Source organism: Cydia amplana, chromosome 2 (assembly GCF_948474715.1).
Source record: "Cydia amplana chromosome 2, ilCydAmpl1.1, whole genome shotgun sequence".
Classification (NCBI taxonomy): Eukaryota; Metazoa; Arthropoda; class Insecta; order Lepidoptera; family Tortricidae; genus Cydia; species Cydia amplana.
In genome coordinates this window covers 12,290,023-12,317,886 of record NC_086070.1, presented here as the reverse complement: position 1 = coordinate 12,317,886, position 27,864 = coordinate 12,290,023, and the positions used below count along the sequence as shown (strand labels likewise).

General features: G+C 36.9%; 1 protein-coding gene and 1 non-coding gene across 2 annotated transcripts in view; one reads left to right on the top strand and one right to left on the bottom strand.

The window, feature by feature from the left end:
- LOC134658159 (suppressor of lurcher protein 1) overlaps nt 1–27,864 on the bottom strand; it is a 315,814-nt gene that overhangs the window by 110,931 nt on the left and 177,019 nt on the right. Inside the window, exon 5 of the mRNA XM_063513771.1 lies at nt 2,421–2,647. Within this exon, the coding sequence (XP_063369841.1) occupies nt 2,421–2,647 (227 nt within the window). The remainder of the gene's footprint in view (nt 1–2,420; nt 2,648–27,864) is intronic.
- Trnad-auc (transfer RNA aspartic acid (anticodon AUC)) lies at nt 12,624–12,696 on the top strand. The gene has a single exon. It is a non-coding gene; the product is annotated as a tRNA-Asp (tRNA).

Sequence of the window (27,864 nt, the reverse complement as noted above, 5' to 3'; positions counted from 1 at the left end):
AAGCGACTGCCATCTGACCTTCCAACCCAGAGGGTAAACTAGGCCCGTATTGGGATTAGTCCGGTTTCCTCACGATGTTTTCCTTCACCGAAAAGCGACTGGTAAATATCAAATGATATTTCGTATACATAAGTTCCGAAAAACTCATTGGTACGAGCCGGGGTTTGAACCCGCGACCTCCGGATTGCAAGTCGCACGCTCTTACCGCTAGGCCATGGCCACCAGCGCTTTTTTTAGTACATAATTAAGTATAATACTATAATCCCTTGTGCGAACTGAAAGTACCTATCTATTGAAATAGGTACAGGCAATATCAAAAAGGTATATAATAATTTAACCACCTCTAGTTTGTACAACGTAGCGTATCCAATATGTATTTTGTCAATATACTATATTTTGTCAACCTATACATAAAGTTTAAACACTGTAGGTACCTTAACTGAACTTTCGTTTCCATCTAAAAATATTGAACACGTTTTTAGTTAGAATACTTGAAATATCTAAACCCATCCATCATCCATATCATAAAATATATAGGTACTTGAGTATATTATGAAATATTATTTTAACAGATTAAAAGCTCTCAGAACAATATAAAAGCTGGGAACAAAGGGGCTGGTACTGGAATATAGTCATTACCGACTGCCGAGCAGAAATATAATGGTTATCAATAATGTCAATCAATTAGCATTGTTAACATGATTAATTGATTATTACAAATGTACATACTATTACTATGTTTAGAGAACACTTTGCAAAAAAGTCAAGCGGCTATTTCAAAGTCTAACTCTGACCACTTCGTCACTAATCTCGATGTACAATTAATGGACCGCGAGCCAGCAACAGGATTTTTATGACCTATTACTTGGGCGACAACCTGTAATAGACGGAGAGCTAACTTCAGAAAGTTGTTTATGATAATGTGAGCAAGGAAACTAGACAGTTATTTTGCTTACCTACTACTGGACCCAGGCGTCTGGAAGCTGTTCATCGGTGGAGGTCATAGAATCCAGGCCATTTGACAAATGCAATTCATGTAATAGCTAGTTAGTAGTAGTGTTGACTTCATATCAGGGTAACCTGTCTTCATGCATGAAATTCAACGAGTTAGGTTGAGAGATGAAACTGACAAAACGTCCTTAGAATTTGTATCTAAAATCACCTGCGAGACTTTCTTCTTGAGAGAGATTTCTTGAGAGAAATAGTTCTGGGGGTGCAAAGTAGCAGACATGTCTATCAATATTTGATCTCTAGCTCACATCTCACGTCTTCCTAACTCGAAAATCCTTTGAACATGTTAGAAATGGGTACATTTAATTCTCAAGAAAGTCGTGTCAGGTCCTAACCTCGTTAGTGTTCATTCGAGTGAGGATATTGAATTAAATGTTAAATCGAAAGAAAAATACATTGTCAGCTCTGTATACTTTTTACATTTATGTATGTAGTTACAGAACAAATAAGAAGTAATACGAAAGATAAAATGGTTAGGTAAAACTAAGGTTATAAAACAAGTTCCATTCAACGTGATTTTATGATCTCGCAGACAATGATTTATAACTCAAGATAGGTTACAGGCGTTCCGAAATTGAAGCGCTTACCTTGTGACAAATTGGACAAGTTTCCTTTAGTCGCGGCTGGACAAGCGAGAAATGTGCACGTGCTAACGAGCTCCCGCGCACCGAATGAGAAAGAGACGAGCTTATGTTTAACAACGACTGTGATAAAGATGGATGGAATGAGAAAATTAATCAAAAATAACAGATTTCTTCGTAGGCACAGAAATAAATATATGGAAGTATTTTTTTGTGCTCCTCAAGTATGAGTATAACCTATTTTGAACAGGGTTGTCTTCACTTGGAAGGCTTGAAACCAAAGCTGAAATATTGCATATAACAAAGTTGCCACCCACATACCTACCGTATCCTGTCACGAAATAGTCTCTGTATGCAAATCTGATTGACTACGCTTTGTTTCTTTATGGAGGAGGATTGTAACGCTCCCAAGAGCCACCATCTATCTATATGATAATCGAACAATCACACCGCACTATTTGTATGAAAATTTCTAAAGTGCATTGACTGAACCGCTGGAATGTTTCAGGTAAGTGCATGTTGTGCCCGTAGTATTTTTTTTTAGTTATAACTAAACAGTTTCTTTGTGTTTGTTTTTATCTTATTTCTCTACACAAATAATCGAGGTTACTAATAAGCTATCATAATTAGTAACTTGTAAGTCTTTTCTACTCGTCGCCTGAGCTTTGTTGACCAATTTTTTTTCTTCTCGACTTCGTTTCATTACGTGTACCCGCCATTGTTTAATTATTTCCTTGTAAATGTTGTAATACCTACTTATATTACTTTTATGATGATTAACGCGACCCTAACCAATGTGCATGAATATTAAAAAATCAGAGTACTTACGCTTATCAATAAAGCTATATGTCCCAATAAACCCTGTAGCGTTGTTTTGTCTGGGGCCGGTGTGGAACTCGAGCACGAGGGCTGGCCCTGGGGAGTAGAGCGCCGGCGGCGCGTCGGCCCTGCCGCCGCACAGCGCGCGCGCCCACGCCGAGCGCTCGCTCACGCCGCCGGGCGGCCCCGGACCTTGCACTTCCCAGTATACTTTCAGGTAGTCGCCTCGGACGCAACTGAAACAACAAATTAACATACGTTAGAATAAATGCATTAATTTAGCATGCAAATAGTTCACTTTGTAAAGCGTCATAATAACTTTTAAAGTTTTAATACAGCATTTACGCACTTGGTAACGCAAGGTCCAAGAAGGATCATGAGTCATGACCTCATGACTGTTTCACTTGACATATTTATTGTTAGATTTTCAAACATTCTAAGCCAAATTAATAAAGGAATCATGATATGTGGGGGCAGGGCCGTGCCCCCGCCAAGACGAGACAAAGGGCAAAAGGCAGTTTTCTTGTACTCGTAAAACAATGAATCATTTCAGAGCTTAACAAAGTCCAGTTAACAGTCACTGGTCAAAATCTTATTAACGGAATTGATTTCATTATAATAATTAATTAGAATACTCGTTTCATTGTGGAATCATACTTTTGAGGACTAATTTAAGTCCTCAAAAGTAAACATAAGCTAAATGAGTAAATTTTTGGTTTTTTTTTTCAAATATTATAGTGAGTAATAGGGATCTTTCTTCCATGCTAAAATGATGTCACAGTTTTATTTTATGCTTTCAGTGGCTTGGTTTAAAAAGGTGATAGAGATAAATTAAGAATTTTCTTCTTGTAAAGGGTTTTAAAACGCCGCTGCGAGCATTAAAACGACGTGGCATTAGTGTCACTTTAGGATGGTTTATTGAAAGGCGGCTAGCGCGCTGAGATGTTTTACTGTCTCAATTTTAGAAAATAATGTCTCGAACGATGTTTTATGACACTTAATATTTTCAACGGAACAACCTTTGTGGCACGATAAATATCATCCCCAGATTTCTCGATAAAGATGGAAAAATAATGGAGACTTTTCACAACATGTTTGTCACAAATGTGTAACTGTCCCTCATGCTGGCATTTTATGCGGTGATAAGTCATAGTATGATATACAAATAATTTTAATACAAAACAGCTTGTTTGTTTCCTAATTATGCGGAAATACGTAGTAAAGGCACATGACGTTCAATTAATTTCGCCTTTTGCTTGTTCACTTTCATACGCAATATAAACGCAGCTAATTACTAGATGGTTAAATTTATTATAATTATGTACTGTGGTTAAATAGAAAATCAAAAGATTAAGTTAAAGATTCAGAGGAACGTGTAAAGCCAGTTAATTAGAAAGGATAAAAAGATATGGCGAAATTTGCTTCGGCAGATTTGGCGATCACGCGGGTTTTAACGTTTTTTAACCCTCGGCTACGTTACTAGCTATTTTATACAGGGATCGGATACCGGTGTTTTTTGTATGGGAATGGTATTCTTCCGTTCTTTGCTAAAATTTTACTTCATTTCTAATTGGGCAATCTAATAATACGAAGTCGTAATATAAAAACACAACTGAGTCCTACATTTCGAGTATAAAATAACAGGGTATGCATAGTAACAATATACAATTAAAAGTACATAAATGAAAATTAAACCTGTTTTCATTTTTTTTGTTCCTACCGAAGCAACTTTTAAGGTTTTAGTTAGAGTTTGCCCTTGCAAATATAGTTTAGTTTCCGTGTGTTTTTTTCATGGCATTTGCCTTTGTAAAAACAATCCAATTTAAAAACTAAAATTTCGCGTTAAAAATCTTAAAAAATATAATTTATATCGGCATTTTTGTCATTGTAGGTACCTCTACAATGACAAAAATGCCGATATAAATTATACTACATAAGTTGGGTTTGTAAGAATATTACTTAATGTAAAGTGCCAGCCCCAGTATGCGTGTTCCATTACAATTTTATCTGATTTTTAAAGCCTCAAAACGTTACATAAACAGGAATATGATATTCATAATCCCTTTTACGCTTCATGGCTCCTCTACACGATGGGCCAACGCCGGCCACTCCAAGGGACGCATTTATGCGTTAGAGGAAGCAAGTGATATTGCTATCTCATTCTACCGCGTGACTGCGTCCCTTGGAGTGGCCGGCATTGGCCCATCGTGTAGAGGAGCCATCACAGATGGGGACGCGGGGGACGAACAGTGAAAATGATGCACATTTGTCGCTCTCAAACTCAAACTCGTCAACTTCTCATTATCATTAATAATTCATGCGAACACTGAACATGAAATCACCTGTAGGTATCGAAGCGCCATCGATTTCCTTGTATAATGTTGTCGTGCAGCCAATCATTTGAATAAACATTTAAAAGTCCTATTTATGTTAAGAATAGCGTTGCACGTTGTACTTAACATCCGAATTATTCGTCAACAGTGATGAAGGCTATCCTTAATTATTTAATTGAAGACGTATTTTTGGTTGTATTGGCAAAAGAAAAAAAAACATTTTTTTTGTTAACTTCAACCGTTAAAACAAGGAAACAATATGTTGTATTGGAGGGCTTTTAACATTTAATTTTATCTTTATTATTTTGTCGTTAAACGACAAACGTTGAGTACGACAAGACAATGAAATTGAAGGACCCGGGGGGCTTAATACGAGTAATAGAGTTGCTATTTTCATTCGGGTACTGAAACTTACAAATGAAATTATGAGTCATAAAAATACATATTATTGTCGTTCACAGGTCAAAGTACCTGCTCGGTCTATCTGTCAGTTTGTTGGTTGGTGTTAAAATATGCAATTTTATTTCCCGCTGACAAAGTGCTCACTTTCACCTAAGAACACCAGCAAAGCAAGGTTACCTTCTAAATGCCCAATGAATGTACATGTTTTATAATAAGTAATAGAAAATACTAAATGTAACACACGTTCACGTTTTATCCAATCACTGTGGGTGGGAAATGGAGGTGACAGGCCATTTTTAAAGAGCATCCTTACGCAACTCAATCGGACAGGTGACAAGTTTCCTACGTTTGAGGTGGAGCAGAGATTTCTTCAAGGACACGGGGAGGGAATTGGCTCTATTGAATTAAGTTTCTTACCAGTAAAAGGCATTTATGTACAAAAGTTAGCTTGTATAGCTTGATCTTGAGTTGTACCGTAAAATGTGCCTATTTTAGTGCCTAACACAACATGATAGTAATGATTAAATCGGCATATATATCAACATGCTTACCACACTATAATATTTCTTTTTAATTATTTTAAATTTTGCATCTAAGTAGGCACATTTTACGGTATTCAGTTCTGTCGTTTGAAAATTACTAATTATATCAATACACCTTATAAAACCAAGTCCCCCGCCGCGCCTGTCTGTATGTATGTTCATGATAAACTCAAAAGCTACCGAACGGATTTTCATGCAGTTTCCACTTATCAATAGAGTGATTCTTGAGGAAGGTTTCGGTGTATAACTTGTTAACCCGTGCGAAGCCGGGACGGCGAGGGTCCATGGTTCGAATCTCGGTAAGGGCATTTATTTGTGTGATGAACACAAACATTTGTTCCTGAGTCATGGGTGTTTTCTATGTACCTATTCATCTATATAAGCATGTATATCGATTAGACCACCTGGTGTCTACCTCTATCCTTAATCAATTGTTTTCTGTAAGCTGTATCTTTTACTGAAGTGTGCAAATAAAGAGTATTCTATCTATCTATATCGTCGCCTAGCAGCCATAGTACAAGCTTTGCTTAGTTTGGGGTGGTTTGGGGTTAGGTTGATCTGTGTAAGATGTCCCCAGACATTTATTTATTTATTATTTTCCATAATGTCAATATCCAAGGAGGGAAAATGGGGACTACGTTTGTATGGAGAAGCGGTCGTCCCCTTTCCTCTTAAATCCTTGAATTGCCACATCTGACAGCTTGGTTGTGGCACAAATAAGGGAAGCGTATTAAAATACTTACTTAATACCTTCTAAAAATACTTCCAAAGTAAGGATTTTGGCAGCCTATATCGCATCCATTTGACCTACTTGCTCACGTCACGTAGTTAAGCCCTATTAGAACAACCCTCGGGTGTACACGTGACTTCTGCCATCGTCGGCTTAAAAAATGTTATATGTGGATTAAATTCACTCCTACTTTTACCATTAAACGAGATTATATTTAAATGGTGTCGTACATGGTAACCACACGATTTAACATCACGATAAAGAGATCTAAATGTATAAGACTGTATGCAGTATTATACATTAGGATGTAGGCCTCTGCTTTTATTTCACCGACAACGGTGACTCTCATACGTTTAGGTCCCGTATAGTAGGGGAGCGTAGATCCCAATTTAGGGATTTACTCGAGTTTTGTGGGGACCTATTGGTTTTGAAAGATTAGATGATAGGAAGAATAAAAGGCTTGATAATGTTATTTTTTTGATTGATAAAAATTAAAAAAATGTCATGGAAATATTTGAGCGCTTCAGATAGATAATAATAGTTATGGTCGCGCAACGTTTCTCTGATAACAAAGGTATGTTAGTCTGCCGTTTCGCATGGTGGACCATACGGAAGTGTATACAATGAAGAAAAACATATAATCGAGCGCGTCAGATATTCAGGATGTTAAATTAAACTGTTGAAGAACTGGGTTTTCTTGGGCTACCATCCCTAAAACAGGTTCTATCGTACTGGAACGGGCGACTGGACTCTAAAGGTCTTTTGGTAACCAACGCCTGTTTTTTGCGAAAATACTTCGACCACCAATCTGGCCTGGTAACTTTAATAGTGACATTTGGATCCATTTACACGAAAGTGGTTTACGATTTTTGGGCGGGTCGACTGTCCTAGATGCGCGGTCATGTATAAAGGACTCACAAATGGTGGATGCAGCTTATAAATTATGATAATTTGCTGCACTCAAGTAAATCCCAAAATTCCCGCTTCGGCTCCCCTACTACTGATTTATAACTAGAAATGTTAGATGTGTGTTGTTGCAGTGGATGACTACGATAAAGCGCTCATTCACTTTAGATACCACCTTTAATTGCTAAAGAGTCAAGAAGACAGTTTATTTTTTAGCTTACTTTTACATGCATGATCACCAGGGATCGGATATTCGGATCGATATTTACCTAAACTTGGCAAAATTCCGGAAATTGTTGGGAGAATATGGAGTCGGCTTCTTTTTTATTATAAGTTTAATAAATATGCTCCGGGACTCCGGGATCGCACGAAATGACATAAGATGGTACAAATTTACCTACATGTTTAGTTTATGGCTATATTTGACAATTTTTGTAAGGAAATATGTTGTTATATAGATCTAACAAGAACAGTGTATGTAGCTCAGATCATAGAAGTAAGGAGATTTATAACGAAGCATAATTTCAACGAGACTCGGTGTCTCCAACTGTGCCCCACCACATCATTGAGGGCGTGGCCAGACAACCAACTCACGCGCTGTGATTGGCCGAACCGCGCGGGGTAAAGGACAAGAGCGGCGACGCTAGAGAGTAGGACAATTCGATAAATTTACAACAGCTATCGATATTTTGTATTATGTTCTAAACATGACTTTATTGTTTTGGCATTAAAATATTTTAAGTAATAATTGCCATTAACTTAATTTATATACCTTTTAAACATTTGACCTTATTGGCGAGCTAAGATTTTTAAGATACGATTAAGGTAAGTACCTACCTATAATATTATTCGGTCCATAAAGTTCTGTCACAAAGGTTTCTACTGATAGAATGTAATACAAAGCTTTTAATAAAAAAATAGCAATGATTCGAAAGCTTGTTATATGTTTATCAAAACGTACCTAACATAATTGGTATAAAATTTAGTAACGATTTTATTTACTGTTTGTTTATATTGTTTACTTTGGGATTGTCGTTAGACGCGAGCAGTCGCCTGGATTGTGAAAAATTAAACTTTACAAAAAGGAGTAAAAATCTGTGTTAAATTAATAAAATAGTTACAATTGTATTTTTTAAAGAACCTAATTTATTATAGCATATTTCGTCACCCGAATCCGAATATTAGGTACATAGAGCTATGAAGAACTGCGAAAGAAAATATGTTAAATTATATTGTAAGTTAGGTATGCACCATTAAATAAGCTTTAAAATTATATACGAATAATAATAAACACTCTATACCTATATTTTTTTTATTAGTAAAAATCTTTGTGATAGAACTTATGGACCGACTAAGTATTTAATATACTATTATTTAAACTTATTTATATTCACTCGTCATATAAATGAGGAGGGGTAAAAAGTGTGTCAAGGATAATATATTTGACAAGCATGAACATATTTGATCATACCTAGTGCAGTTATTTAAATCATTGCTAAGAACCTAACTTTAATACCTAAACTTATAGGTATAAACTACAATGTAATTAATAATATTTAAAACAGTTTTTTCTTTAACGTACCTACCTGCTGCATTTTTATTAAAAATTTATAGGTATACTACTACAAAATAATAGTAAAATTTTAATTGAAAAATAATTACTTCATACACACTATATCCAGATATTTTCGATGACGCTTAAACCTCAATTATGTACGAGCGCCACTCTAGTTCCTTGCGGAAAGAAGGGAACCGGTTAGCGGTCGTACCAAGAAACAATAATGCCGTTGTGGATATCGTTAGCGGCATAATGCATTGCGCCGTTGCCGAGCACACTACAAATAGTTTTCCATGCTAAGCCGTCAATGTAGAATGCATATTCAAATTGCCACGCGTTTGTTTGGCAAAATGGTCCGACTCAGTAAAATCATGTCACTGGATTTATTTGTTAAAATGTGTTGTTTTATTGACTAATACGTAAAAAAAATGTACTCACATGTGGTATGTAACTCCATGATCCCTAAGCACTCCTATTTCTACACGAAACAACGCTACAAACCGGCATTTTACGTAAATTGACGAGCACATTTTTCTACGACAGCTAAATTGCGACTGTCTTACCGGTCTTACGGCGGAAAGAAAAATGGTCAGCCTGACCATGTTGCAGCGACACGCGCCACGCCTCCGTCAGATATCTAGTACCTTCTATGATCTGAGGTATGTAGTGTAGCCGCAGCGTGAATTGGCAAAATAATGTAAGCATTCGCTATACATATCTTACATAACTATTTACTACTTATTATAGTAGATTCAAGGGTTCTGTAATATAAGAGAATAATAAAACATTTTTTTTTGTATAACACATATATGTGACGTTTTCAAGCAAAAGGTACAATTTTGTCAGTTGTATATAAGGTTCACGTCTAGTTAAATCTTGATGGTATTCGTGACACTATGATTTACTCTCAACACCCCACTTAATCTCTAAGATAAAGTCCACGTAACATACCTAAAGTACACGTGGTGACGAATTTTCTTTGTATTGCCCGTCTTTTTTTACCTGCTATGCGTAAGACAATGGCGGTAGCAGAGATAGCGGAAGGGAAAAAATTTGAGACCACGGGCATAATGTCGTCCTTGAAACGTCGAAGGAAAACAATTTCTAAAGTACTCGTAGTTTTAAAAGTACTAGTACTCACGACAAGTTCCGTTAAACTAAGTTATGATAATGATATTTCGCTAGTTGAATAAATCTCAGGTACATTGAATTTAATATTTCTCCATAGTAAATTACATTAAATACATAATAAATAAGCGTATTAAAATGTTCAAATATGAGTTTAGATTGCCTTGTTACATAGTTAACAAATCCCGGGAAATCCCGGGAAATTTATTACGAAAATAAAGTTGAGTCCGTCTCCATACCGTTCACGCCGCCAAAGTTTAGGTAAATATCGATCCGGATATACGATCCCTGATGATCACCTACCACAGACTTAGGTATGTAGCAAGTTGCATTTTTTGTTATATTACCGGAATATTTATTTCCATTCATTGAAATGTTTCACACTGCGTATAGCCAAAACCTTGTTAAGCACGTTAGGAATTCTAGATACTCATAGTTGGTAGTGTAACTACCACAAACAGTGTTCGTTACAACAAACATGTTGAACCCTCGATTACCACGTGACGCTCGACGTTCGCCTATTTGCAATGCGACGCAGTGCGAATCACAAATCACAGTCTGCTCATGAGGACGATTCGAACTTACAAAACCATGCCAAATTTATCTCGATTTATACCCTTGCTTCTCGCTCTTAGTTAACTCCTAAAATATTAATTAAGGTTTAAAATTGACTCCGTTTCGAGGTCAGCGGTGACCTTATTGGCCTAATTATACGCGATTAAACCCCGTTTAATTAAATGATAATGTGTAAAAATGGTGAAATTTTAAACTGTTAAGGTAGGTTAAATATTATTATAAGCCGCGAGTTCCATATTAGTGCGACAAGGACAGTTGCGTGTGGTTGCGTTTCGTTCGCTACGACGGAGCGCCAACGATTGGCACGTTGTATACGCACCCTGGCTGTTTATAGTATGTTTCAAACTGGAAGAGTACGCTGATAGGTGTCATCTCCAAACAATTTATAACCTAAAAATGCCAAATATCGCAAAATTGTATTGAATTGACATAGCTATATCCTTCTGGTTTTAAAAATACTTTAAAAGCCAAGCGTTATTTTCGTACGATTAGTCGATTTGACTTCTTGCCCTACTCGCTTAGTTTGCTGAAAGAAAACATTATACATTTATTTTAAAGAACACCTATCCTATTCCTAACAATGATAAAAATGTAATTCCCCTCAGGAAAAACAAAAGTGTTTCCATTCCATTCATCCATCTGAACAATCCCTACGATTTTGATAGTTCCCCTGGAGGATCTATAAATTCTTCTAACCTGTATAAAATGGTCTTTTACCTCGTAATAACTGTAATAACATAAATGGCTCTCTCTATTATTAGCGAGGTTGCTTTTATGACTAAACTCGTGATAGGTACTTGTTTTACCCATAAATAAATAAATATTATAGGACATCCTTACCTACTCAAATGCCCATAGCAATGCAAGAGACATCTATGCAAGAGGATTGTTGATTTGGCTTCCGAATAGTGTTCGTTTAGGTTTCCACTGCGAAACCCTTGTACGTATAAACTGCACGTTTGTTTATGCAACCAACTCTCACTTTTAGACGAAATTCCTGTGTAAAAAGTATAAAAGATTTCTTCTGTGAAGATAGTCTGTGCGGAAAGAGGAGAGTCGTGGAATGTAAGGAAGCCAATTATATTTCACCACTCTTCTCTTTCCGCACAGACTCAATACACACAGATTTGCAGTCGTTTTAAGATTGTTGCATACTATGTAGTACTAGTATGCAAAAATCCTGTTTAGTACAAATAACAGAATAAGCAAGCAACCAATTGTCACCGACCACCTAAAGACACTAATGTACCTACTAATTATTTTATTCAGTGCAGAGTTAGTCACGTAGGTATCCTTTACCTGACTACCCCAAATTTCTAGCCGATCATTATGTTAATGCAGACTTGCTTTACATAATGGCCTAGCTTATTAACATTTCTGTCGTCGCTATTGCTGTCGCGTAAGCCGATGCATAATTAATGGACAATAAAGCTAGCCGGTGCAATTCCTGCTGCAATAGCCCGCGCCCATCTCTAATAGCCATTATGAAGGTACTGGTTAATAAACTTTGCAGAGTTAGTACAAATTGCTGGACTGGTATAAATTAAATATAAAAGTCATGCTTCCGATCTGAAAGTCGAACTAGATGACAATATGCAGCGTAAGCTATACATATATTGTAGTACGAGTAGTACCTAGTAGTAAATAACTTTATTGTACAAAAAGAAACATAAATCATGAAATAAAAAAACCGGCCAAGTGCGAGTCGGACTCGCGTTCCAAGGGTTCCCAGCATTAAGTCCGACTCACGCTTGACTGCACATTTCTAATAGGTTTTCCTGTCATCTATATGTAAAGAATTATCTTGTACTGTATTTGGAACTAAAATTGTGACTAATTTAATTCTTTACAAGCAGAAACGTTTCCGGCCGATGCTATTAAGCTTAGAATAAATTTAAAAGTGGAAAAATTACTGTCTTGGGTGAGACTTGAACTCACGGCCTCTGGATCGATACTCCAGCGGTACTCTTACGGTAGATGTCGCTAGGGTCCCCTAGACCCATAATATGGTGGAAAGATTTGCTGGCTATGGATGAGGTCTTGGTGGCTCAGATGGCAGAGCGCTGGAGTATCGATCCAGAGGCCGTGAGTTCAAGTCTCACCCAAGACAGTAATTATTCCACTTTGAAATTTATTGTAAGCTTAAAATTGTGACTGTATATAAATTATTTATATATATATAATATATGATGATTCAAGAGATATAACCCACTGACAAATGGATACGCAGTTAAACAGACAGCTAGTAATAGGGTCTGATTGGATTACTTGCGTACGGAATGCTAAAAAGAATTTCAAGATCTCTTTACAGAATCAGCGGAACAGTAAAAGCCAACGAGATTTACAAACGAGAGGTTTTAGTGTCCAAGCTGCTGGTGCTTCGCCGTTAAGCAGACGACAAACGATGCAACTGGGAAATCTGCGCGTTGAAAGCGACCTGGCTGAGCGTCCGCTGGGTAAGAAGCGATTCATCCTGAGAACAGTTATTTTTAGCGATAAATACCTGTAGCAGTTTTTTCGGTATTAGTGACTGCGTTATTGAAAACTGTCATTAAATTGGTTCAAAATCTTAAGAAGAAAACCTTCGATGCTTAGTACTCGTATTTACAGCATACACAGCGGCGTCAACGGCATTTCTAAAGAAAATTAAAATAATGGGAGCCGCTAGGAGGGTACCGTGAACACCTTTTGTTTTAACTTAAAAGATTTGTATAATAAATAATGTTAGCAAGTCGTTGTTTGAGGTGTTCTGATAAAGTTGAATGGATATACGGTCAGCAAAGCTATTTACATGACGACTTCTTCAAGGAGACATATTCAGGTGGTGGAGGCTTAAGCCGGCCCCCCACCACGACCAGTTTCTCGTGTATGTGTAGGTATTTATAACCGAACATAAATTTACTAATGAAATATGAAGTAGGTTTAAAGTTCCTCTCTTTAAACTAAATACAATGCTTAACACATTTCAGTGCTCTTTAAAATCGCCAAAATTAAGGTCATAACAGCATACAACCGCTAATCCATTTAATTATTAACCTCTGTGTCCTCTATACATAAAGGTAAATATTTAAAACGTATCCTGCTAATCCACTCTGTAGCTTTTCTGAGTTAGGGAGTTAAGCCGGGGAAGTTAAAAATAAATTGTATTATGGAGCGTCCGATGGCGCCATCTATCTTGCTTTAGTAGCTTTAGGCGGGAAGCTATTTAGTTTTTACGGTTTCATGGCAACACAAGGAGAGATGTTCTTAAATTACGTTTAATGAAGTTTTTGGCGTTGACCTACAGCATCCTACAGCCTTGTTTTTTTTAAAATATATAATGACGACGTCCATATAAATAGTTATAGTTAATAATAACTAGCAAAAAGCAGAGCTTTGTAAGGGCTCGCGGAGTTTTTCTACCTAACCGTACCGGACCGCGACTTTGATCCAGTCCGAGGCTTGTTCCATGTTCGATCGAGTGGGTACGTAATAGGGCTTCCAATACCGGGAACCCGGTATTTCGGGATCCCGGGATCCCGTCTTTTTAGACGCATTTTTCAATACCGGTATTTTTAAAGGCAATACCGGGATCCCGGTATTTTTAAAAATGAGGGAAATACGCAGTATAAACCCTTTAAATCCAATATATTCGGCTGTATCAAAAAATTCAAAAAGCTTACTAAACGTCAGACGCATCTAGAGTTAGACCAAGAAATGTCTGCAACGATTTTGATAGCACGCGCATTGCAAGTGTTATTTTAAACGTCGAAATTCTATGAAATTATGACGTACAAATAACACTTGCACTGCGTACGCTATCAAAATCGTTGCAAACTTTACTTGGTCTAACTCTAACTGGTCTCTAACCCTCATTTTATTATTGAAACAAGATCGTTGCCATGCGTCAGATAAATATTTGGTGGTTGGTGGTGGATGAATCCTGAAGTTATATGAGTGATGAATATGATGATAGTGATATTAACATTAACATAATTAGTTCTTATAACTTTATCAAAAAATAAAACGAAAGAGCAAGGATAACTGTAATAATGGCAAACCAATTTTGACGGAAATTTGAAAAAATGTTGTCTGTTTGGTTAAGTTGGACTACAAATGTGACTGGTGAGGTGAAGTCAACAAATTGGATAAAATTATTGCCAACCTGGAGTGCGAAATAAAATTATTGCAGATGGCGGCATTGATTGTTTATTGTTGTAATAGCTTTTAGGACATATCTGGTATTCCAGTGAGCCTTTCTAATTCCCCTTTTTAATAAAACTATATATTTTAAGCGATTCATATCCCGGTATTGATGAAGACAGTTTCGGTATTAATACCGGTATTATGAGAAGTCCGGTATTTGGAAGCCCTAGTACGTAATAAGTTCGTTAAGGACGCAGCTATAAGTGAGAGCAAGAAAGAAATATACCTACTAATTGGATCCCGGTCGCTGTCCGGTACGTCTGTCTGTTACCGCTTTTACTTTGCCCATTAAAAACGTGTCCAGACGACATAATCAAATTGCCAATAATATCATCCACACGTAATATACAATTTCATAAGCGCTTATTACATCCTACACGGTCGCCCAGTAGGTACTTTTTGTAAGGAAGCCAACTGGCTTTCCTACATAATGTTGGGTCAGCGAGTCAATGATGTCCTTGAATTTATTTATGCATCCACACCACACAATTGAGGGTAAAACTATCCCGTCTGGACACCTACTGGCGGTAATCATGCTGCTCCGCGCATAAACTTACGTATAATTTGCTCTATTAAGTGCTCATCAAGACGAGTGAGATGACCAAAACAGCGTGTGCCTATGTTGCAACAAACGTGAGTTCCACTAAATACTGCCTGGGTTCAGCTACAGCTCTATCTTGAGTATCTCCTAAGTGCTAAAAAAGACGAGTCGGATGACCAAAACAGCGTGTGCCTGGGCTTTTTGTAAAATAAATATCGAAAACCCGATTCTTTCAAATCGGGACGTTCTTGGGCTCATTCTACTCAGAATCGACAGCACTCTCCATCCTACCATTAAAAAAAGATGTCCCAAAATGTCCATTCCATTACGTCACGTTTTTAGTATGAGAAAAATTTTCACTTGTATGTAACGTGACGTAGTGGAATGTACAATTTTCATACAACATTTTGGGACATCTTTTTTTAATGGTAGGATGGAGAGTGCAGTCGATTCTGAGTAGAATGAGCCCAAGAACGTCCATATTTGAAAGAATCGGGTTTTCGATATTTATTTTAGAAAAAGCCCGCTATATTGTATAAAACCCGAGCTGCACTAGGTACTGCCAGAGTTCAGCCTCAGCTATCTTAGGTACTATTCTACCAAGTGATCATCATGACGAGTCGGATGTCCAAAACAGCGTGTGTCTATGTTGCACCAAACCCGAGCTCCACTAGGTACTGCCAGGGTTCAGCATCAGCTCTATCTTGGGTACTACTCTCCTAAGTGCTCATCAAGACGAGTGAGATGACCAAAACATCGTGTGCCTATATTGCAATAAACCTGAGTTACACTAAATACTGCCAGGGTTCAGCTACAGCTCTATCTTGGGTATCTCCCAAGTGCTAAAAAAACGAGTCGGATGACCAAAACAGCGTTTGCCTATGTTGCACCAAACCTGAGTTCCAAACTGCCAGGGTTCAGCATCAGCTCTATCTTGGGTACTGATCTCCCAAGTGCTCATTCTGAAGAGTCGGATGTCCAAAACAGCGTGTATCTATGTTGCACCAAACCTGAGCTCTACTAAGTACAGCCAGGGTTTAGGATCAGCTCATCAGCTCTATCTTGGGTACTGCTCTGCCAAATGCCCATCAAGACGTGTCGAATTACTAAAACAGCGTGTGCCTATGTTGCACCAAACCTGAGTTCCACTAGGTACAGCCAGGGTTCAGAATCCGCTCTATCTTGGGTACTGCTCTCCCAAGTGCTCATCAAGACATGTTAAATGACTAAAACAATGTGTGCCTATATTGAACCAAACCTGAGTTCCAATAGGTACTGCCAGGGTTCAGCATCAGCCCTAACTTGGGTACTGCTCCCCCAAGTACTCATTCTGACGAGTCCGATGTCCAAAACAGCGTGTATCTATGTTGCACCAAACCTGAGTTCTACTAGGTACAGCCAGGGTTTAGCATCAGCTCTATCTTGGGTACTACTCTCCTAAGTGCTTATCAAGACGAGTCGGATTACAGCGTGTGCCTATGTTGCACCAAACCTGACTTCCACTAGGTACAGCCAGGGTTCAGCATCAGCTCTATCTTGGGTACTACTCTCCTAAGTGCTTATCAAGACGAGTCGGATTACCAAAACAGCGTGTGCATATGTTGGATTAAACCCGAGCACCACTAGCTACTGCCAGGGTTCAGCATCAGCTATCTTGGGTACTGCTCTACCAAGTGATCATCATGACGAGTCGGATGTCCAACCCAGTGTGTGTCTATGTTGCACCAAACCTGAGTTCCGCTAGGTACAGCCAGGGTTCAGCATCAGCTCTATCGTACTGCTTTCCCAAGTGCTCATCAAGACGTGTCGAATTATTAAAACAGCGTGTGCCTATGTTGCACCAAACCTGAGTTCCCCTGGGTACTGCCAGGGGTCTGGGTCAATTTGTTTAACTGCACGCCGACGTTGCAATTGGCGTGCAGTCGGCGTGCAGTTCCCATACAAGTTGCGGTCGGGTTTTAGTCCGTCTGTATCGGCCCTAAGTCACTGAAGTTTGTATTAATATGCTTATCTTTATTTATCATTTTAGCAGTTCCAAGCAATAGTAACACTAAAACTGTTTCTCGAACTGAAAATACCTACACGATTTAAGTTTGCTAACACAACATGACTGAGAAGTTCATCGGCGTCACAGAACAGAACATACGAGTAAATTGACCTCCGCAGTGAATATACAGCAAGATTGAATGTTCCAGTATTTAGAGAAACTTAATTGCTAAATTGGGAATCGAACCGAGCGAAGCGAGATGGGTCACAATCCAAAATTTTAACCCTTTTTTGTATTCATCGTTGTTAGCACATAGTACTTACATAAGCACGAATTTTAATTCATAATTTTTCTAACAGATGACGCTAGTAGTAATACAAAGTGTTATTCCTTTATTTTATTTTTTTAGGTTTATAAAATGATATTTTTATATTTGATAACACATCTAGACATTAATTTAAATTACTATGTTAAATTTCAAACCTATCAGAGCGATAGTTTTTCCGTAAAGTGTACCACAAGAATGCACAGTTTGTCGAATAGTGATAGGGCTCGCTTCGCTCGCCCTAATTACAATCAACGTTCAAAATGAAATTAAATCGTAAACGAATATGGTCGGAGCGTTGGTCGTCGCCGAGAAATTACTATCGAAGTAAGAATTAGTAAACTGGCAATCGCGAGTGTGTATTTTAAAAGATTACCTATCACTTTTTCGTGTAAATTAATGACTTAAAATTGTTTTTGTTTAAGTGGCTCCTTTACATAAATACCTAATGATAAAAAACGCCTATTTTTTATTTTTCAAATTGCTCTCAGGTTACTCTTCCTAATTCTGTATCCTGAAGTCCTTTTGTAAGATGCATGGTGTACCGTTTGCATCGCATAGTTTACAAACTACCTACTACTTGTTGTTCACTATGAAATTTAAATATTGGCAGATTTTAAAAGGATGTGACTAAATGTAAGTTCAAAGATAAGAACGAAGCGAGCAATATTTATTTTTCTTCGATTCCGACCGACCGATATTTCCACAAAACTTTATCTAACTAATACCTTTAAACGAGCAATTCTAGTATATTTATTTATTTATATGTATATATATTTCGGGGATCTCGGGGTTTTCGGGGGCGCAAAATCGATCTAGCTAGGTTTTATCTCTGGGAAAACGCGCATTTTTGAGTTTTTGCTCGGTCTCCCAGATATTAATTATAACAGGATGTTGTCAGTTTTATTTATTTTCACTTAAAAACCCTTTATTGATATTACAAGAGAAATAAGAGATTAGGACGAATTGAGAACCTCCTCCTTTTTTTGAAGTCGATTAAAAAGGTTTGATATAAAATGAATGATAATATAATCCATGGAAGCTATTAACTATTATTATTTTATATTATAAAACTCGGCACTACAATAATGCCTGGTAAGTCTAAAGCTACTTAGACGATGTGAAAGTTAGTTTTATTACTATGAATACTTAGGGTACTGTCATTCAGTGGATAATTATATAAATTAGACTAAATATTACAATATTCCGTCCTGTGTGATTAATCTACAATCGAATCAGTGGCCATGGTCTTGTGGGATCGCCACATCAATCACCCTGACCATCTATCGCCTACGCCTTAGCTTGACAGTTTGGTTTTTTATCCCGATGTGAGTAGGAACAGGATATTGCTAACCCTCATTATTTTCGCAGCGACGATGCGAGAATAATATCTCGAAGAACTCATGGGTCACGCATATGGTGTAGTTAATGGAGTTGTTACGTTCATCTATAATGAAAGTGTAGTGTTTAGTGACTAAAATAAAAATAAAATAAAATGCGTTTATTTTCAGACAACTTTTAGGTCCATAGCATTGTTAGTACTTAAACAAAAAATAAAACTAAACTAATTAATACTAAATACTAAAAACTAAGCGTTCATTAATTTTAAGAAATTATTAGGTAGGTAAATATAATATGTAGGTTTAGTTTAATTAGTATTGACATATATGGGAGACAACAAAAAATGCGCGTTTTTCCAGAGATAGCTAGGCGATTTTCGCCCCCGAAAACCCCCATATGGCAAATTTCGTCGAAATCGTTAGAGCCGTTTCCGAGATCCCCGAAATATATAAATAAATATGTATATTTATATACAAGAACTGCTATATAACTATATAAGTGACAATAACAAAATTATGTTATAAAATAAAGCAATCGTTGCTAAAATCTGGACCAAATAATGTTTGTGTAAGGTATTAACTGGGAATTAATGAGTTTTGAAGTAAAATAACATGATTTTGACTAAGCTAATTGCGACAGACAGATTGCGAAAATGTTGTAATATTATACTGAAAACACTTTAATTCGCGACGGCTGACAAATGAGAGATTAACTGGGACATTTAATTTTATTAGTCTAATTATATCTGTCTCGAGACATTCCTCCTTTGATGATGTACGCATGTTTACTAAGAAATATTATCGAAATCATAAGTTACAAATGTATACACTACAACTACCTACTTGCAAAAATATACAATATGTCTGCCATTAACTATATGCAATAATAGTAATTGTTTCGTACGGTGAATGTAAGTATATACCTATAGTTGGTAAAATTTAATATGTATAACCAATACTGCGGGCAGGAGTAGCTCGGAGTTTTAAAATTTAACATTCTCGAGGAAGAAGTTCACTAATAGTTAAGTACCAACCTACTTTTAAACCTGCTACGTTTTCTACGGTTCATGCCTCCAGACTATTATATTGTTATTACTTGCAGTTTTATGTAATTAAATAGTTTCAAATATGTAGTTTCATGTACTTAACGTCAAAACTGGTAACTTTGCCTTTATCGCGTCACATCTTAGTAAAAGCTTGTCCACGATAAAGAGCATCGTAGACAAACGGACGATAAGGTAAACCGATGGATAATTAGGTAATCCTATAAGGATTACTTTATATTTCATTTGAGGTAAACCCTAAAAATAATAAAATATTACACAAGATAAATAAATATATTGCTTAAAATACATACAATAGATACCAATCACCTTTGATATTTACCCAGTTAACCAATTAGTAACGCACCCTTTGTCGTAAAGTGACAGAATTGAAAATGTCGCTTGCCCCAGAGAGTGCCATAGAAACTTTTTTATGGCAGTTCGGAATGGCGCTCCAACCATGTGATGTTGTATTGTGTTTCTATTATAGTCTACAAATATTAGATTAGAGACATGACATGATATAATGAAAAAATGCATTTTACCCTTTGGGAGTCATGCGTGTGTGCGGCGGTGTAGTTTTGTAATTTGATAAATATTCAACTTTGTGTTCATTTTGTTCATTTGTGTTCAAATTTGTGTCATTCAACAAAACAACCTCAGGTACTCGTAGTTACTAATTGTCAAAATAATGGTCTACAAAACAAGTAGAATATTCCGTTCCATGTCATTACCACTATCGTTAGTTATAACGGAAAAAATAAAGAGAAATTGACAAAAAAGGTCCCCTCGTGTCACGTATTATTTCAACACTGAAAAGATGGATACCTAATATAAAGTATCAAATGAAAAAAGAAGACTTCTATATACATACCCTATTTACGTACCAAATACACTTCACAAAATATAGTTACTTAAACATATTACTGTGATATGGCAATGCAAGTTAAAAAAAAACCGGCCAAGTGCGAGTCGGACTCGCGCACGGAGGGTTCCGCACCATCAACAAAAAATAGAGCAAAACAAGCAAAAAAACGGTCTCCCATCCAAGTACTGACCCCGCCCGACGTTGCTTAACTTCGGTCAAAAATCACGTTTGTTGTATGGGAGCCCCACTTAAATCTTTATTTTATTCTGTTTTTAGTGTTTGTTGTTATAGCGGCAACAGAAATACATCATCTGTGAAAATTTCAACTGTCTAGCTATCACGGTTCGTGAGATACAGCCTGGTGACAGACGGACGGACGGACAGCGGAGTCTTAGTAACAGGGTCCCGTTTTTACCCTTTGGGTACGGAACCCTAAAAAAACAGACTCCGAGTAACCGCATCGTGCACTCTATGCTCAAGAGCTAAGCATTTAAATGTGTGTTCATTAATTAACAGGAGCGGCAAGGTCTGCCTCGTGCGGACTGCTTCTGACATTGCACGCGCTGCGCCACTGAATAACATTTATCATTCCCATTATAATACAAAACGTATAACTTTTGACATAATGATATCCTTTTCTGAAGCGTACGTGGAACTTATTGTTCTCGCACGTGTTACTTGTATGTTAAAGTTAGTTAAACTCTTTAGGTACATAGGTACGCGTACATTTTTGGGTAGACACATACGTCAAGCGAAAAAAAACTTCAAAATGTTATTTTATCTACGTTGAATTTTAAAAATTGGATTAAGCTTTTTAATGTTTAAAATTAAATAATGGTTATACAGAGAGGAAAATGGGGACTTCGGTTATATAGAAAGGCGGCTTCGCGCAGTCGTTTACTTTCGTCTTAAGTAGTGCGTTTTTTCTGAGTATCAAATAAATAGTGAAATAAAAAATTAAATTAAACATATGTTTTTGTCTGAATCTTTTGATGTCACAGTTAAGCCAAATTATTTACGAACACAGTTCTATGTCTTTATCTTTACCACAATCTTTCAAGTACATTTGACTCCCTGTCGCCTGTTGTCTAATTGAGCTGAAATTTGTCATCGGTAACTAGGGGCTCGATTCGGATTTTGAAATAGACATCTATTAGATATGTTTTAGATATCATCAAGATACGATAACGATATGTTTAAGATCTAATCTGTCAAATTTGACATTTCCGCGATTCTGGAGATACTCTTGAACGATTTCCACAAGACATGACTTAGAGAGATCCAATTGACAACTAATAGATATCTAAAGGTGACAGTCCATTTCCAACCGCAGCTGCACTACTGTTCATTTTACTATGGAAATTGACAGTAACAGAGACGCGTTCAGTACCAGTAGTGCAGCTGCGGTCAGAAATGGAATGTCACCATAACTCTATCTAACGTAAAAGTGACATTGGTTGCCCGAATTGCGCTGCAAAAGAGAACTAGTTGATATCTAAACTATAAACGTATCTAGAATGGATCTAGTACGTGTCGTCTCTCGTGAATATCTTAAAGTTCGAATACGGCAGTAGTACGGATACAGTCCGCTGACAGAAAGACTGAAAACCGGCAGCGGAGGCTTAAATACTTAATACTAAAAACGGTACCCCCTTTCAATAAGTAGGCCGACGAACCTGTCCGCGGTCGTTGTAAAGTACAGTATAATAGTCTACTGGTCGGATCGCTTCGTTTTTGGTACCTGCTTTACGTAGAACCTTTCAAACATTGATTAATATTAACGACTTCCCCATAGAACTAATTTGAGTGGATAATGGATCTTTTGTATCTAATGAAAAAGTAATTTGTGTGGCCCTCACCACCGGACCAATTCTGATGGTGAAAAGTAGGGGAGTTTTAAAACTAATTAATCATCGCATACAATTTACTAGGGGGGAATTGAGTTGCAGGCTGTTCGTATGTATACATTGAGGTTGGCCGGGGTTTTGGGCTGCCTCAGTTTAGTTTCGAATGTGACTTGCTGTGCGATTGAGCAGTGCTCAATGAGCATTTCGCTACAACGAACCTATTTTCGTTTTTACTAAATACATGGAATGTTTTATTTTTATTTTTTTGTGCGAATCGTTTCATGCTGTTCACCTCTTACGTACTGTAGGCCTCTTTTTCACCACATTGACAAGTGCAGACGTGCAATTATAAATTAAATTGTGTAAAATTATTTTCCTTCGTCAGTATCTATGGAAAAAATGGGGACTACGTTTGCGAAGATGGTCTTCTACTATCCTCTTAATCAATAAACGTTCGATAAGAGTTCGACGGTTGTAGAAGAATAAATAAAAGTAAACAGCAATTACTTTTGAGCACCAAAGTATTTTCCAATCTCAGAATTCTCGACTTTTGACACAGTGTCAGAGTTAATTTGATACGACAGCTGAAAGTACTTTCGGCAGCACATGAACTGTTGTTGTTGTTGCTATTAACCTTATTTTAAGACAGTAGTGAAAACTTTCTAAATCCCACGAATGACTAGTCTAGAATGTTCAGTACCGATCATTGAGAAGTTTACCCTAATAAAATATGACACTTACCTATAAGTTAATGTTTTGAATACAATAACATTAAATAAATTTCGTTAAGTATTTTCGATGCGCACTGTAAAGTGACTTAACTTATACTACTTGGGGAATACCCCACTTTTATGTTCTTAAGTAAACTATAAGGCACTGGAAAAGTGAACAATTTCAGTTTACAAATTGTGTCCATATCTACTATTCACATTCAATTGCTCTCACGATGCCATAATGACTAGTTTCACTAGTTTGTGATGTTTACAATACTTTTACGTAGGTACAGAGATTAATTCTTAAATCAAAACGTGACGTAATGGTATTGACAAATTATAAGTAGGTATATTATGACACCATACCCTTCTGGCTTAAGTTGGACGTAGAAAAAAACGAACGAGGAAGTGCTGCGAATTGTTGGAGAGAAGAGAAACCTACTGAGGACCATAGAGAATAGACGAGGCAGAATGACAGGTCACTTGATAAGACACGACACTTTCTTTAAAACAATATTAGAAGGCAAGATCGAAGCTAGAAAAAGAAGAGGAAGACCAAGAGCAAGCTATACACAACAACTAAAAACAAAGGCAAATGTCGTGTCTTACAGGGACCTAAAGAACCTAGCCGAGGACCGCGAAAACTGGCGCATACTCCACCGACAAGAGCCACGTTCGCATTATGATGTTGATGATGACCCTTCTGGCACTACTTCTCAAGGGAATTATTTGACCTTCACTTGACAACACATGTACGCTAGCATAAAAAAATACGAAGTTCAAAAATGAAACACCACCAAATAGTTGTTAATAATTGTATACGAATACATGCATTTAATTGCAGTTGTATGTTTAAAAAACAGTTCCAGTTAGAGATAAAAAGTACGACAGTTTTTATATTTAGGTATGTACCTACTGCAAATATAATTATCCGTGGTTATTTAACATCTTTAATCTAGGTTATACCTACTCAAAAACTGAGTTTTCTAGTCCACTTTACGACAGTGAACGGTGATAGCCATTTTTTAAAAGAATGGTTCAACTTAGATTCTTACAGAGCGCGCGGTTCATCCGTAGGCTAAAGGTACCCTCTTTGCGTTAATGAAGGAATTCCGTTTTATTATGCTGAAGTGCTGCCTGTCGCATCCATCTTGCTTTAAAGTCTTTCCAACAAAAAAAGTCTAAACAAAACGTTGTTTGGCGAAACATTTGATGAAGTAGGTTAGCTTTTAGAAGCCGTACTAGTCGTTGTTACAAAACATTAAACATTAATCAACATTGGAACCGAAACATTTCAATGCTCATTCAGGAGGTTAATTCTGATTGTAATAACAGGTTATGATCTAGGTTTTCTATGGATGTAATCTGTCAGTGTCAACATTTCATTAACAAGAAACGTCACTTTTGACACTGATAGATCATATCCATAACAAATCCAGATCAAATTCATAACCGGACGAGCGCATAACCGGACGAGCGCATAACCGGGCGAGCGCCATTAGGGTTATGTCATTTCTTTGTTTTTGCTCATTAATGTTGTTTAAAGTGTTATTTTATTATGCAGTAAATTAATGTGGAAGTGTGCAAATAATGAAGAATTATCATGAAATGCGTTTAACCATTCTGGAGTCAACGCCGGGTAGTCCACGTGGTTTCTTGTAAATCCCAGCTATCGCTTTACAAGGGGGTCATAACCGTATAGCTACTGTCTTAATTATGTATAATGATTTAGCTCTCACTATCTTGACACTGGCTAAATTGTCCCACTGGAATGAATCCATTTATTTTAAAAACTGAACTAAACAAATTCATAACCTGTTATTAAAATCTGAACACGCCTCCCGTTGTCGTTTAATTTGCAAGCTCCAGTTTGTTAGAATCAGTATCGTTGCATTGATATGCAGTATTCGCCACGCTGCAATATAGTGCAAATACGTACGTGTTTGATTTAGTATTTGCTGTTGTCTTTCTAGGTATACGTGGTGTTACTATGTTAGCATTAAGTATGTGCACTGAATAATTAAGCTCTTTGTTTGGTGTTGCACTCCGTCGTGTATGCTTTCAGGTAGGTAGATACAAATAGCATCCACTCAACGAACACAATTTAATTGCTAGGTGCTCGTAATAATACCGGGAGCCACTACAGCTTACGCTTCAATTCGGTACTCTAGCCCCTATGCAATGGAGTTCGTCTAGTAAAAAACAGTAATGATTATTTGCGTTAGTATTTTTTGTACATTAACCCCCTTCTTCATAAAACTTTACGGACTTTATGTTTTATCCCTTTCTTACAAATACATAAGTCAAAATGACTTATGCATCCAAATGCATACATGCATGCATGCAATGTCCAAACATTATACTGTATAAGGACAAACGATTATTAGCTAATTGAGGTTTGTAGCGCGTTTAAGGGGCTCACTGATTAACAGTCCGCCGGACGATATCGGCCTGTCAGTTAAGGGGCCCACTGATTAACATTCCCCCGGACGGTATTCGCCTGTCAGTCAACAAAAAGTTGACAGTTCCGAACAACTGACAGGCTGATATCGTCCGGCGGACTGATAATCAGTCCCCTTATGTTTATGCAGGTTGTCTCTTGTTATAATCTGTGTAGATATTAACTGAATTCAAACTAAATAGGTACTTTATGCAAAATCACACTAATTAACTACACTAGTAGTTCGCCCCGAACTGTGAACTCGCGATTCGCCAAAATCGTACAATTTAAAAAGGTAATATTTTGATTACAGAAATAAATAGAGTGGATTCATATACATATTTAATTTTCGACATAATTAAATTTAAATACTCATGTAGTCAGCCGTTTTTTATTATTCCGACTACGAAAGGATTTACATTAAAGTGTCTTTCGGGTGCTCATATACCTATAAATTTTCATGTTGCTCAAGAATGAAGAAATTGAATATGGCGGCCGTTTATTCTTAAATTTTGACTACGGTTTCATTTCAAGAGGCCACAGATCCTCAGATATCAAATTTCAATATGATCAGAACAAAAATGAAGTAAGTCAAGATAGAAGCATACCTATAGAAGAATATACTAAGTTTATCGCGGAACAAATTACCAAAAATAAAAGTTTACTGTAAGAACTTCGCTTTGCTCGCTCGTTCTATTTAATGTCACATTTACAAAGCCAAAGTATTTTAAATTTGACTCAATTTGTAATAATTAGGATTTAGATATGGATTGAATCGAGTTCATAATAATATTCGAACATCTTTGATGTCGAGATTGTCGAGTCTCCACCCGAGCGTTACTCGGTTTTGATTTACCGTATTCCATTACCGGTTTGAATTCGTAATATCCGGAAATGACTGTATCCACAGAGCACCTTAATAGGTTTACTGCGTTGCAAATCTTAGTATAAGACGTCAAATCGTTTAAGGACGAATTAACTTTTTAGTGTCACCCGTTGCTATAGTTACGGAAAGTTGCCCTGGGGAAAATAACTTATATTCGTTATAACGTAAACGTACATACTTGAAATTTATACCAATATCAATCCGGTAGTGGAATTAAGTACGCTAAGAGCAGACTCCAATATGTCGGATTTGTATTTGACGCTGAATGTATGAAAATTGTAAAAGGAATTCAAGGAGCTGGTGGTGGAAACGGCACCACATTTTAGCCCGGCTACATTGAGTTTCTTGAAGCCTAAGAACACCACTACGGATTGCATACGACACAGTTCTAGAGATTCTGGTCTATTAGTTATCAAACTAGGAAATGGAAATCGAACAAACCTGTACAGCGACATACAACATATTATTATATTATGTTTACCAGACATGTTATGTTCTAAATCATGCTATGATACAGTTAGTTCGATTAATTCTTTATTGGGCCCGATTTGGATTTTGTAATAGACATCTATTAGATATATTTTAGACATGGCCAAGGTACAATAACGATATGTTTAAGATCTAACCTGTCAAATTTGTCATTTCCGCGATTCTGGAGATACTCTTGAACGATTTCCACAAGATATTACTTAGAGATCTAATTCACATATAATAGATATCTAACGCGATCTATCGTAAAAGTGACCTTGGTTGCCCGAATTGCGCTGCAAAAGAGAACTAGTTGAAATCTAAACTATAACGTATCTAGAATGGATCTAGTACGTGTCGTCTCTTGTGAATATCTTGAAGTTCGAATACGGCAGATTGTCCGGATTTATCGATACATAAGTCAGTAAAAAGTATACGGGTATATACGAGTAAATTGTTGTTTGTGGGTACCTATATAAAGCTTGGTTCTAACTTCAGATAAAATAAAATTGGCAGTTAGGATAAATTTTAAAGCTAAAGGCTCTTAAACACTGCCGATAAAACTAACAATCGTAAAACACAAATTAGGGAGCCGCACGTCCGCTCGTTGTAGTAACTTAGCTGAAAACGATCGT